We start from the raw sequence: 12,909 nt of genomic DNA, 5'->3' as shown, positions 1-12,909 counted from the left end.
AGTACAGAACGAATTGGATGAAAGAGAATGGGAGAGAGAAGAATGTGGTGGGAGGATGCAGAGTCTATGAATCAAAGTTTTTAAGACAAAGTTCTTTGATTAGGGATAGTGGTGGAGGACGAGTGTGGTATCCACGGGTTCGCCTCCAAAGCTGAGGTGTTTCGTTGACGCTGTCTTGTTTCAAGATTATGGGCTGCCGGGTTTCAACGTAGTCTTGTTAAATGATAATGATTGCTGCGTCGCTGCAATGGCGGGTACTATTTCTTGCCGTTACGATCCTTACAACGCCGAGTTTATTGCGACAAGGGAGGTTTTATCTTGGATTAGGGAGGAGCTTCGGAGTTGTGTGTGTTCTCTCAGATTGCTTCAGTTGATTTCTCCTTTACATAATTGAAGAATGATTGTTTGATTTCAAACCAAAAAAAAAAAAATAAGGGTCAAATAGGTCACTGAACTACACACCAAAATGCAATTAGGCCATCGAACTAAAAAGCAATGCAATTGGGTCCCTGAACTACACAGATTCATGCAATTTAATCCAAAATGACTTGTTTTATCTACTTTGCCGGTTACCAATTTTAAAAATAATATTTTAAATAAAATAAAACTAAAAAATAGTGCAATTGGGTTCCTGAACTACACAGATTCATGCAATTTAATCCAAAATGACTTGTTTTACCTACTTTGCCGGTTATCAATTTTAAAAATAATATTTTAATTTTTAGATTCATGCAATTTAATCCAAAATGACTTGTTTTACCTACTTTGCCGTTACCAATTTTAAAAATAATATTTTAATTAAAATGGAAGCTCAGATACGCTGATTATCATCCAAGTTTACTCAGAGAAATCATGGCGACCCAATCACCAGTGAAACGCGAATTCATCACAGCTTCTGAAAGTGCACCAGCCGGGAATCGAACCCGGGTCTGTACCGTGGCAGGGTACTATTCTACCACTAGACCACTGGTGCCTTTTGATTTATGCTACTCATATTTATTTATATTAATGTTACTTATTTGCCTTCACTATACTACCGTCATTTGCTTCTTTTTGGAACCAAGAATAACCAAAATTTGTTCCTATATATGCTTGGTGGAGAGAAAACAGTACACCCTAAATACTTTTAAACATATTTTAACTAAAATTCATTTCAAGCAAGCTATTTTTCAAATATAGTTTAAAGTTCTTGTGATATTTATTAGATCTACATAATTTTTTTGAATAAATTTTAAAGAACTAAATTTCATGACTTAGATGCATATTTTAAAAATAAAATCAACATTTTTTCAACATCATTGCGGTAACTCTTATAAAATCAATTAACACTTATTCGCGAGAATAATTGTCCAATGTAAATGTCTAATATTAAAATAAATTAAATGAGTAATAAAATAGTTTTAGTATTTAACTATATTTGTAATAAAAAAAAGTAGCACTTATCTACATGATATTAACATAAATAAAAGAAAAAACATTCTAATAGACTCTTAAACTTCAAAAAGTTATTTGATCCTTAGATTAAAACTTGCAAATAAGAATTTGGGTGTATTAGAATATAATAAAGGTAGAAGGAGTTTGAGTCATTCGGAGTGATCCAAAATTTTAAATGTATCGTGTATCAATGAATTACAAACTTATTTTCAATACAAATAAGAAGTATTTATACATGAAAAAAATAATTATAATAGTTATATTTAAGTCAATACCACTAACAAATGTGGATATGACATCTATAGAGGTGTGCTACTTTAAAGTAGACCCTAAGAGAAGTTACAAAAAATTACATTGAAATAGATGATAACTTCTTAAGTTATCTTTTTTACTGATATCATTGAATTGAATGATTTATACACTATCAATAGTTAAAAGACTTGTCAACACTAAATGACTAGCTTAAATCAAAATGACTTAAATACCTGAAAGTGTAAGTAAGTCTCCGACAATTTCAATGATGACTACAAATCTGGTTTTACTAAGGTTGTGTTTGGAAACGTGAAAAATGATTTCCGGAAATCATTTTCTCGGTTTACAGTGTTTGGCAAGAGAGGAAAAATGTGGTCAACGGAAATTAAAGAGTTAGTCAACAGAAAAGAATGTCATTTTTTTTCGAAAAAGAGCCAGTTGCCCCTGCGAGGGCGTAGGGACCCAGCTTCCTTGCCGGAGTTCCAACGTATTGAAGATCAATTGTCCCGCCTGGAAGCCCAGGAGGATGCTTTCTGGAAGCAGCGAGCTAAGAAGCATTGGTTGAGGGGAGCTGATGCGAACACGCGCTTCTTCCACAGGTATGTCTCTACTCGTAGGAAGAAAAAAACACTTTGTTTAGGCTTAAAAATGATGTTGGGGATTGGGTTGAGGGTGAGTCTATGGGGCCTATTGTGATGGCCTATTTAGAAAAAAAATATTTCATTCTAGTGGCTCCACCCCTATGGAATCTTTCTTTAGCTCTGTTGTTCCTCGAGTCTCTCAGAGTGATAATGGTCTTTTATTGCGTCCTTTTGAATATGATGAGGTTAAAGCAACTTAGTTTTCTATGTATCCTCGAGCATTATTGGACTGTGGTGGGGGAGAATGTGTCAACCTTTGTGGTTAATTGCCTAAATTCATGTTCTTTTCCTGTTGGGCTTAATGATACTAATGTGGTGTTGATCCCCAAAAAGAATATTCTTGAGTCGATGTCTGACCTTATGCCTATTGCGTTTTGCAATGTTGTTTACAAGATTATGGCAAAGCTTTTGGCTAATAAGATGAAGCATTTACTGGGCGGTCTAATCTCTGAGTTTCAGAGTGCTTTCATTCCGAATAGGCTCATAACTGACAATATATTTGTGGCGGCATAGGTGAGTAGGGTGGGGGGCTTAAAGTTAAACATGACCAAAGCTTATGATCGTATGGAGTAGCATTTTCTACAAAGAATGTTGTTGGCATTGGGCTTCGTTGACAATTGGGTTGATTTAATTATGCTTTGTGTCACTACAGTCACTTATAATTCTTGATTAATGCTGCAAGCAGTGGTCAGGTTATTCCTACTTGTGGTTTGCGGCAGGGTGATCCTCTCTCTCCATATATGTTCATCATCTGTGCATGGCTCAAGGATAGGGGCATGCTGTCTATTGAGTTATGCACGGATTGTTCTCAGCTCTGTAGCGGGTTGTGTGCGGTGCAGCCTTCATTTTATTCTTATGTTGATTTTTTTATTGATGCGTGTAAGGTTTCTATGTCTTTTTTTTTTAAACTATCATATCAAGTTAGTTCTTAGATGGACAAACGTTATTGCTCATACTCTGGCTTCTGCAGCTATTGTTCAGGCTAGCATTCTGTACTGGGACTCTGTCCTGCCTGACTATATTTCTGCTCTTCTATAGTAATCTATTTCATGGGTTTGCTTTAAAAAAAAAACAATAATAAAATTAGCTATAATATTTAATTATATCTGCATAAAAATAATAGCGTTAAGGGGTCAAATAGATCGTTAAACTATTCATGAAAGCACAATTAAACTTATCTACTACCAAACAAAAAAAAAAACTTTAATTGGACACTCAAAAAAAAAAAAAAAAAAAAAGACAACAAGTTAGTGCTAACTTTGGATACCACACATTGCTACACTATTATTATTTACTAAAATAGTACTCCGTATTACTATTTTTTTGAGGACAAAATTGTGTTACACAAAGTGGAGAGATTTTAGTGGAAATAATGCAAAAGTCACAAAAAGTAAGGGCTCAGATGCGCTGATAGTCGTCCAGTATTATTCAGACAAATCGTGGCGACCCAATCACCACTCATGCGCGAATTCATCACAGCTCCTCAGAGTGCACCAGCCGGGAATCGAACCCGGGTCTGTACCGTGGCAGGGTATTATTCTACCACTAGACCACTGGTGTTACCTTGCTTACTATCTCGAATATATTACTTATAATTGTCAGTCTCTTCTTCTAAGAACCTAGATTGCAATATAGGTTGCAATAGTTTGTATTCTTTCATGACGTAGGTTATAGGTAAGACCAAGAGAGAAGAAATTCTTTTTTTTTTTTTTTTTTTTGAGAAAAAAGAGAAGAAATTCTAAAAACCAAATGTGTTCATCTTTTTTAAAGAATTGAATAAATCAAATTTAGCTCAGCAGAACAAACATACATGTTTAAGTGCATGCATGCCTTCCACACTGTTTTACAGAAACAAGTAATATCAGATCAGAGGAGATTTCTTTCCCAACATCAATCAATCATTCTATACACCATCCCTTCAAAATCTCAGGGCTGGTATCACAGTGGCATAAAGCTAAGGTTGATCCAGTTGTGTTTGTGTATGTGAACTTCATTCCTTCAGGCTAATGAATTCCCAAGCTGCCTCTCCTTGAATATCTGGCTCAGCCTAATGTATAGTGTTGTCTGGTCCTCATAGCTCAGGCTCCTAACAATCTGCACCATGCAAACTTAAGTCATACTCCCTCATAAACAATCATGTTTTCGGGCCGAGTGCCCCCGGGGCATAGCTCGATCAGTGGTCAAAAGGTTGAGTGCAAATGTAGTGACCCAGCAAATACCCGGGTTTGAATCCTTAATAGGGAAGGATCTCAGCCTTAGGGCAAAAAGCAAGCACTCAGACCCTGAGTTACTGATCCCACAATTCCCAAGGCGGGGGGTGAGGGACTCTCAGGTTTAGGGTTTAAATGACTATGTGCAAAAAGCTAGAAAATGTTTTGAGTCTTAGCTACCTGATCCAGCATCATTTCAACAGAGTCATATTGTGGGAGAGCAAATGACTGCAAATAGATGTAGGAAAAAATTGCCATCACCATCTGCACATAATATAATATGCAAAATCTTGGTTAGTTCAGAAAATGCATATATCCACAAGAACTCTAATAGATCGAAGCTCTAAATGGAGCAACTAAGAGATCAATACGCTCACACAATCATGAGTGAGCCTATAGCATTTCCAGCAATCTAGACCGGCCTTGCCATCCACAGAGATGTAGAGAGTGATAGTTTTTTGTAGTTATGTCGAAGCTTACCTGGCAGTCCATTCTATCGGTAAAGCCACCATGTCCAGGGATACTATCTCCAAAATCCTGAAACATTTCAAGCGGAGATAGTCATAACTTATGCACAAACTTAAATAATGAATCCAGGAATTGTAGAACGAACCTTGACTTTAAAGGCTCTCTTGAAACCACTAGCAAAAAATCCTCCAAAGGGTGCTATAACTGATGCGAATAACCCAAGGCATAAAGAATGCCACTGAACAGGAAGTATCGATATCTCCTTCCAGGGAAACTATAGGATTCACAGAATCACAACTAGTACTTATTTAGCAATAGAAGTAAGAAGATACCCGAAGAAATACTGTAGGAAATAATCTAAATGCTGTTTGTCCATACCTTACTCAAGTTAATATGCTCTAAGATGCGAAAAGTTGGTCCAAATATTAATTATCGAGAACATTTTTTTTTATTTCATGGATAAGGGGAAAAACCTTTTGTAAGTTAGAAGTCTCAAACACACTGAACTTCTTCAGTAGGTTCTTTTTGAAATCCCTTATCAATATGTATTGTATACAAAATCATTTTAGAAAAAGTTACAGCTTGACCAAACACCAAACGAGCACTGAATTGAATGGGTTCCAACCCTTCAATTTACGGGACAAGACATATATAGTATTCAATTATTGATCGTCTAACCATATGTAGATCTAGAGAAGGCCTCAACTCACCTCGTTTGGTAGCCAAGTACCCAAAGAATAGTACTCTGGCTTGAATAACGGACCAGGGTCACACTGAAGCCAATTAGTTGATAAATCCTGCATTAATGGTTTTGGTTAAGTGTTACTCAAAATATCAAGCCAGGGAACTGTACGTATATGACCAAAAAGTTCACCTTTCTTGGGCATGTCAACCATTGGAAACGGCCTAAGATATTTGCAAGCTGCATATAAGAAATGTCAAAATTAATCTCGTCACACTTGGACACCATTCTATGACAAGGGGACTACATAGTAGCATAAAGCACAAATAATTATTCCAACTACAGTATGGGATTAAGACTTAGTTGAAACTCACCAAGAATGCTGATATCATGGTCGCAACAGACGCTCCAATAAAACCTTCCCATGTCTTCTTTGGAGAGAGTTTAATCAAAGGAGTTCTCCCAAAGAAAAACCCAAACAAGTAAGCCGCTACATCATTGATAGCGATAAGTGATGCTGGAAGAATGAACCTGCACATGACCGCCTGACTAAATATAACGCACTGCAACACTAACAAATCAGATAAACAACGGACTGTACTGGGAAATACGCTAAGCTGTACGTTAATCATAATCATGGCAGTAGTGATCCATTAAAGACGTCTCGAAAGCATAACTAGTATCAGTGTCTGTTTTTGAGTATTATTGACTCTGTTACAATGTAGTATCAGTGTCTGTGTGTTACCAGAAAATGCCTTCAAAGATGTTGGCTACAGTGAATGAGGATTGTGTGAAGACCAAAATAAGGATCATGTGTGTCCACGCAAACTGTCCAAATTGATACTGGTACATCTTCTTCTTTAAAGTGAGTATGAACCACATAACTCCTGCGTGGCCGGGTAAACAAAATGTTCGAAATCATCATTAATTAAACTTATGATTTAAAACAACATGTGTAAACAGAGAGGACAAAAACAGTTAATTAGCAATATACACTGAAATGGTTAAGTTATAAAACCTGCTATGTATAAGAAGTAACATATGACCATCTGATACTTGATAAACATGCCCACTAGCTTATACGAGAACTGATCAGAAATTACAGTATTCACAAGCTGTTGGCTAAGAATCCGTCCATACAAATACAGCATTGCAGTGAAGAAAAAGTGCCTGTGAGTTAATAATTAATACAATGGGCAAAAATTTCAACCATTAATGGATCAAGAATTCTTGGTGGGTACCCCACTCACCAATTCAGAAGCCTAAAACCTGGAAGGCGCCTACTCTCATGAGCCCTTCTGAGCAAATTGAACAGCTCAGAAGTCATGATTATTTGAATGCCAACCACCATTGCGCAAATATAAAGATGACCCAAGTAAATAACGGCGATGAAACCTATAACCATCCACAGAGAAGAACACGCGCGGATCCACATAGACCTGTATTTGTCTTGATCATTTACAAGTAAGTCGATCCCATTTATTTTGCTTTCCCCCGGAATATCCTGCGATCAAGAATGGTAAAAATCGCAACTTTTTCATTCTTACCAATTCATTGCATTTACACACATCATATCAGCTTAGAAAACAGACTAATTAATATAATTAACCGCCTAAATGCAAATCTTTTTCCTATAAGTCCACGAATTTGACACTATTATACCCATTTTTTGCATTCATACAACGCTGGAAAAACATGAGATTTTACCGACCTCTTGGTAGCGTTTACGGTGGCGGAGCCGAGGGGTTGAGGGCGAAGGGGGGCCATTATCCGCCCTGTACATTCGAGGTGTGGATACGGAAGGGAGGGCGTGAGATTCCCTGTTTCGAGGTGTTGTGGGCGAAAGAGAAGCGTGGGTGGATGATTCCCTGTGACTTCGAGGGGTGGAGGGGGAAGAATGGTCATGATATTCCTTTGTATGCATTGATTTGTTGTTGGTGATCAGCTGATCTTCAGCTTATTATCACAGTCGCAGTCTCTGAATAACATCAAAACCAAACCGACGAACGGTTTGTTTCTGAGAGAAAGAAAAAATGGTTGTTTGCTTTGCTCGTAGGCTCATCCTCGTACCAGTGTTGACACGTGGAGTTGCTCCCAACGAGATTGGTGGACACCAAGAATATGTGTCCTCTTCTTGGACAATCGGAGAAGCCCAAATTCCCCAAAATAGTTTTGCATGCTACATCAAATATTCAAAGCCTAAAGCCTATAGCTACCTATTTCATAAATGGATATAATGACATCATTTTTGGGCAAATTAGTGTGTGAACCACGTTCTAAAACTTTTTGATATTTAAAAAATAATTCTTGTTCCGGATGCTTGTTAAAACAATGAATTTTTTAGGTAAGATAATTTTTATATTTTAGAATAATAAAGATTCTGAAATAAGATAATGTATTTTATAAAATAATAATGTAATTTATGTGTTAGATACTATATTTTATAAAATAATGTACTTTATGTGTTAGAACATGGACATGTGTAGGGGCAGATGCATGGCCAGACACATAGACGTACAAGTCTGGGAAGCCTTTCTACCTTAGCTACATAATTTGTGAACTGAAAATAAATAATATGTTAACTGCGGGTACATAATTTGGATGGGCTCCATCATAGCTTGATGAATTTGGGTCCACAATATAACAATCTAGTGTAGGGATATCAATCTTAATCTAAAATTGATGGGCTAACCTGATAAAGCCCAAAAACTTTTAGGGTGAGGACTTAGAAATTTTAGCCCGATAAAAAAATTAACCCGTTAACTCCAAAATCAATAAACCATATGACCTGAACGGGCTAGTTCGAAATTTAGTAGACTAGCTTGATATCCCGAGCTACTTAAGGCTATTCTTTATTTCATAAGTGATGTAGAACAAAATATAAAGAGAATTTATATGTAAGCTCATCTTTAGTAATTTTTATTAAATTTGTAGATAAAATTTTAAAAAGTTTATTAGAAAATAATTTTATGAAAATAAATAATGAAAAAGAAAATTATTATAATTATTATGATTATTATATTATAGTGTAAATATTTTAATTACTTTTAGTTAGAATTTAGAAATGAGGGTTTATATTGATTTAATGATGTATAAGTTTATATTTATTTGTGTAAATGCACTAATTTATTAAAGTTAAAAAGTTTAAAATATTAATTTAAAAATGTCTAAAGTTTTAGTTGAGTCCGTCCGATAGAGATAGCCGAAATTGGGACGAATTGTCCCAATTGACATTCCTACTTGAGTGGCATTTCAACCTAGTTGAGCTAATTGAAATGGTTACGTTGATCTCTTCTTGAGTTGCTCGACAACCATAAGAAAATAATTTTTTTTTTTAAAGTATTACATGGAGAATCACAATAAAAAATAAAAAATAAAATATTATATAATATGAAGCAATAATATTTTTCTTTTGTAAATATATAAAGTGAATATTTGTTTTGTGCGTTTGGAACAAAGCACCAAAATGCCAAATACCATCTAGTCTTGTATTTTCTTTGTAATAAATAACATAATCCCCCCACCCCCCAAATCAAATTAATTTTTCTTTTGTCTCTTTCAAACAAATTAATTTTTTTGTCTCTATGCAAGAGAAAGAGATGCTACTATATGAAAAAATTGAAGTTCCTCGTAAAGCTCCTTTGCATGACTTGCACCGCGGCGTGCCACTCTAGAAAATAGCTCATGGCCAAGCTCTTCACCTATGTGAGTGTCGACCAACACACCGCTGACGCTCCTACAACTATTGGCCAAGGCTTGACCCACCTCGGTTGCGTCCTCTGGGTGACTAACCACTAGAGGGCTTCCTCCTTTGAAGATTTGGAGATTGTCAATGTGAAATGAGCCAACGGCTTCCACCACCTCCTTGAACTCTTGAGCGCTCGCCGCAAATAAAGGAATGTTGAAGTTATCCCTTTTTTCACTAGTAATTAATCCCTATAAGTTATAAACACACAATTAATAGTTGAAAAATGATTAGCTATCAATAATTATCATATATATTGATACGTCTCTAATTGAAAAACATATCACACAACACAAATTAAATACGTGCAAACTTTATAAGTTTATTCTTTGAGCAAATGAAAGTGATTTAGAAGAATTTGAGGAGAAAAAAAGGAAAATAAAAAAATTATATTGAGACTAGCAAGGGATGAGATATATTACTTCCTGGACAAGTTCATCCCAAGCATCTTGATAATCAGAACCAAAAAGGAGGCCGGCCCCACCTTGGTCAGTGGGGTCCTCAGAGGTCCTCCCTAAGAAAGCCAAAAACATGGAACCTCCTCTCTTCATTTCAACACACCTAGCCCTCAGAAACGATGCCATATCGCTCTGGAATTGTTTCCGATACGCAATTGACGTGCTCTCACTCCCACCGTGGATGAATATCCTTCCCCTGTTGTACGCCGTTGATCTCATGTCCACCACACTCTCCGGCACCTGCCACCAATTAAAATAAATTTTAGTTATAAGAAATTAGTGTGGATGCCTGCCTTAATGAAACTTTTTTAAAGAAACTTGAAATTCGAAGAATAATATATATTAAGTAAATCCCGTTTTTATACAATAATCCGTAATAAATTAAACATAAAAAATAAAATATACTAAAAATTATGTGATCTTCAAGTATATATAATATCTATACTCCACACATGGCACGGTTGTCAAAGTGGACTGAAACTCACGAGTTAACCCGCACCTACCCCATTGGGGTGGGTTAGGGCTATTAAAAAAAAAAAATTGACCAGTGAAAGAGTGAGCCTAGCCTGCGGCCCGCATGAGACGGGCAAGAATTGCATAACTTGTGGACAAACTTTCAAAAGTCCGTCATAAATTAGGCTCACGGTTGGTCAAACTTAATAGGATGAGGTGAGGTTGTCCTCTTTAAAGTAGCATACTTACCCTTTTTAAGGACAATAAAAGTGATAGAATGCATGTATACGTAGGAAATAATTAATGGTTGAAATAATAGACCAAAATCAAGGAATAATAAAGCTCTCGAGCAAAACAAATTATTGGGGCATTTAATTGAAGGATTTCAAAGGTCGTAGCAATTGATAATAAATGACTTTTAGCATTTCTGGGCTAGGAAAAGTCAAAGAAATTTGAGTGGTATCGGAAAAACTAGGTGCTGTTGTTGCTCAAGTTTATAACTTTTTGACCAAACACTAATAAATTTTTTTAATCTATATTTAATTAAAGATAAATTGGATTTTAATTGTTAAAAATCTAATAATTCAGTTACTTACTTTCCAAAAAAATCAGTTACTTAAATTTGATATTTTATAAAATAAATTTTGACATCAACTCTTACCATCTGGCCCAACTTAACAATTAAGTAAAGAAAAAAAAAAGTAACTGATTCATTTGGTTCGGTGGAGGGGTTATTCGATCAGTGGGAGGGGTGGATTTCAGTCCTCAGAAAGTAGGTATGAACATATACTACGTTGTAATAGAGGCAATAGTACTCTAAAAAGGAAAAAGTGAAGAAAATCTAAGCCATAATTAACCTGAGAGAGCCAGTGCAAGCAAAATGTGGAGTAGAAAACGTCGATGGACCTCGCCGGGAAAAGACGCTTGTAAAAGGAACCAGGAACGCCGGCGGCGAAGTAGGAGCGGGGGTGGGTAATGGGAGCCGCCATTGCCAAGCCCTCCATGCTGCCGTAGTTGGCGCCCAGAGGTGGGAGGAGCTGGAAGAGAGTGTTGAAGTCATTGGACTGGAGATCGGAGAAGAAGACGGAGAATTCCGGCGCCGCGTCGCCGGCCGCCTCGTAGCGCTCCGTCATGTGCTTGACGATAGCGTCCGCCATGTAGAGGGTGTTGCCGCCGGAGGAACACCCCAAGTCCGCGATCACGAACGGCGCGCCGTCCTGGGCAGGAATTAGCTGTACCCCATCTAGGGTTCCTTTCAGAAGATAAAGCATTGATCGAGCATGCTTAGCCTGCACATATACATACAATCAAGAATCCATAACTGACCAGCATAGACATCTCAACTGGTCACAAAGGTGCACATATACATACAATCAAGAATTCATAATTGACCAGAGACACAACTGGTAACAAGGGTAAAGTTTAGGTATCTGTTTGATGTGCTGGAAATCACAACATATGCATACATATATTTATGTGTGTGTGTACCTGGGCTTGAGAATTGTTGGCATAGCTATCTTCACCATTGCCTCCTCGCATGCAAAACACCTTTTCAATGTTCGACACAACAACGTTTTCCTTGTCTGCAATGACAGCCATATGCTTACAATCAAGGTAGCGATCGATGGATCAGACAACGAGAAATAGGCTTTTGGAACCTTTGGCCGGTTGCCGGCTCGCTAACACAACCGCTCGGACAAAACAAAGCAATAAATTAAAAGTTATGAGAACACAAGCAAAAAACTTAAAGCCAGAGAAAATGTCTTAATGCTCTCTAAATATCGGAACCCCAATAAGGGGTATTTATACATAGGGTTCTAGGCTAAACTAGGAAACAAAATATGTCCAAATCTATTTCGCAAATCTATGACCAAATTGGGGTGAATTTAGGACCTAAAATATATAGAAACTTTTTAAAATGAGAGGTGAGCGCGGAGCGTATTAGAGCAAATTTGGAATAAATTTAATTCAATCCGTTGAAGGTGGATTTTAAAATTAAAATATCAGACGATTTTTACGAGACTTACGAAAATAAATTCACCCAATATGGTCCGCAAATCACGGATCAAGTCATGCTTCAATCCGTAAAATTTAGTAGAAATCACCTTCTTAAAATACGTACAAGATTACATCATTAAAACACAAAGGAAAGTAGTACAAATTAGGAAATAAATCTCCTAGCAATTGAGACTTCTAATTCCCGTTTGTCCAAGCTCTTTTTATATGCCTATTACTTGCTATTTGCCCCTTCAAATCCACGTTTCGACATTCAACCCATGGTCTAGGGTTCGAGTAGTTCCTCCTAGCTCCGAATGATCGACCATCGCATGATCGACTACCCAGGCACCTGTACCTCACCCAACATCTCCTCCACTTTCTTGTGGCTCGCAAAATTGATGGCACGAGAAAGTAGTTAGAAAAACCTTGTCCGACCACCTCCTCACATTTTAAGAGCAAATCAGCGCGCAGGCAACGTCCCTCCCTCCTGACCAAGTATTCCTCACTGCAACAAGTAATTCTTTAAACTATAGTTTTGACCGCCCACATTCAAGACCCCCCCCCCCCC

General features: G+C 37.0%; 3 protein-coding genes and 2 non-coding genes across 6 annotated transcripts; 1 reads left to right on the top strand and 4 right to left on the bottom strand.

Moving 5' to 3' along the window:
* Window positions 1-902: 902 nt before the first annotated feature.
* On the bottom strand, window positions 903-973 carry TRNAG-GCC. Its single transcript has one exon. It is a non-coding gene; the product is annotated as a tRNA-Gly (tRNA).
* Window positions 974-2,055: 1,082 nt separating this feature from the next.
* On the top strand, window positions 2,056-2,840 carry LOC116010749. Its single transcript, XM_031250263.1, has 2 exons — window positions 2,056-2,285; window positions 2,471-2,840. The coding sequence occupies exons 1-2, from the start codon at window positions 2,056-2,058 to the stop codon at window positions 2,838-2,840; spliced, it is 600 nt and encodes a 199-aa protein (XP_031106123.1).
* A 976-nt stretch (window positions 2,841-3,816) lies between these two features.
* Window positions 3,817-3,887, bottom strand: TRNAG-GCC. Its single transcript has one exon. It is a non-coding gene; the product is annotated as a tRNA-Gly (tRNA).
* Window positions 3,888-4,066: 179 nt separating this feature from the next.
* LOC116006639 (phosphatidate cytidylyltransferase 1-like) lies at window positions 4,067-7,829 on the bottom strand. 2 transcript variants are annotated; one of them, XM_031247098.1, is made up of 11 exons: window positions 7,399-7,829; window positions 6,938-7,191; window positions 6,706-6,809; window positions 6,433-6,574; window positions 6,062-6,218; window positions 5,880-5,927; window positions 5,716-5,802; window positions 5,151-5,279; window positions 5,018-5,074; window positions 4,718-4,801; window positions 4,067-4,421 (listed from the first exon to the last, which is right to left on the bottom strand). In XM_031247098.1, the coding sequence occupies exons 1-11, from the start codon at window positions 7,609-7,611 to the stop codon at window positions 4,326-4,328; spliced, it is 1,371 nt and encodes a 456-aa protein (XP_031102958.1). In that variant the 5' UTR covers window positions 7,612-7,829; the 3' UTR covers window positions 4,067-4,325. The 2 variants fall into 2 exon arrangements, with proteins under 2 accessions (XP_031102958.1, XP_031102950.1); XM_031247090.1 differs by having other exon boundaries at window positions 6,706-6,857; window positions 7,399-7,827.
* Window positions 7,830-9,250: 1,421 nt separating this feature from the next.
* LOC116011409 (indole-3-acetate O-methyltransferase 1-like) lies at window positions 9,251-11,942 on the bottom strand. Its single transcript, XM_031250970.1, has 4 exons — window positions 11,832-11,942; window positions 11,201-11,632; window positions 9,855-10,130; window positions 9,251-9,623 (listed from the first exon to the last, which is right to left on the bottom strand). The coding sequence occupies exons 1-4, from the start codon at window positions 11,940-11,942 to the stop codon at window positions 9,270-9,272; spliced, it is 1,173 nt and encodes a 390-aa protein (XP_031106830.1). The 3' UTR covers window positions 9,251-9,269.
* Between the last annotated feature and the right edge of the window lie 967 nt (window positions 11,943-12,909).

Source organism: Ipomoea triloba, chromosome 2 (genome assembly GCF_003576645.1).
Source record: "Ipomoea triloba cultivar NCNSP0323 chromosome 2, ASM357664v1".
NCBI lineage: Eukaryota > Viridiplantae > Streptophyta > Magnoliopsida > Solanales > Convolvulaceae > Ipomoea > Ipomoea triloba.
The sequence above is the reverse complement of the archived record's forward strand: the minus strand, read 5'-3'. Positions and strand labels throughout refer to the sequence as shown.

What these genes read in the sequence shown, in the direction of transcription:
- LOC116010749 (XM_031250263.1), top strand. Translation starts at nt 2,056, where the DNA reads ATGTGGTCAACGGAAATTAAAGAGTTAGTCAACAGAAAAGAATGTCAT. An exon ending in AACACGCGCTTCTTCCACAG is followed by an intron (nt 2,286 to 2,470) that starts GTATGTCTCTAC and finishes CGAGTCTCTCAG; the next exon opens with AGTGATAATGGTCTTTTATT.
- LOC116006639 (XM_031247090.1), bottom strand. Translation starts at nt 7,611, where the DNA reads ATGCATACAAAGGAATATCATGACCATTCTTCCCCCTCCACCCCTCGA. An exon ending in TTACTTCTTATACATAGCAG is followed by an intron (nt 6,575 to 6,705) that starts GTTTTATAACTT and finishes CCGGCCACGCAG; the next exon opens with GAGTTATGTGGTTCATACTC. An exon ending in CCATGATATCAGCATTCTTG is followed by an intron (nt 5,928 to 6,061) that starts GTGAGTTTCAAC and finishes TCTTATATGCAG; the next exon opens with CTTGCAAATATCTTAGGCCG.
- LOC116011409 (XM_031250970.1), bottom strand. Translation starts at nt 11,942, where the DNA reads ATGGCTGTCATTGCAGACAAGGAAAACGTTGTTGTGTCGAACATTGAA. An exon ending in CCAACAATTCTCAAGCCCAG is followed by an intron (nt 11,633 to 11,831) that starts GTACACACACAC and finishes GTATATGTGCAG; the next exon opens with GCTAAGCATGCTCGATCAAT. An exon ending in GGGATGAACTTGTCCAGGAA is followed by an intron (nt 9,624 to 9,854) that starts GTAATATATCTC and finishes TATAACTTATAG; the next exon opens with GGATTAATTACTAGTGAAAA.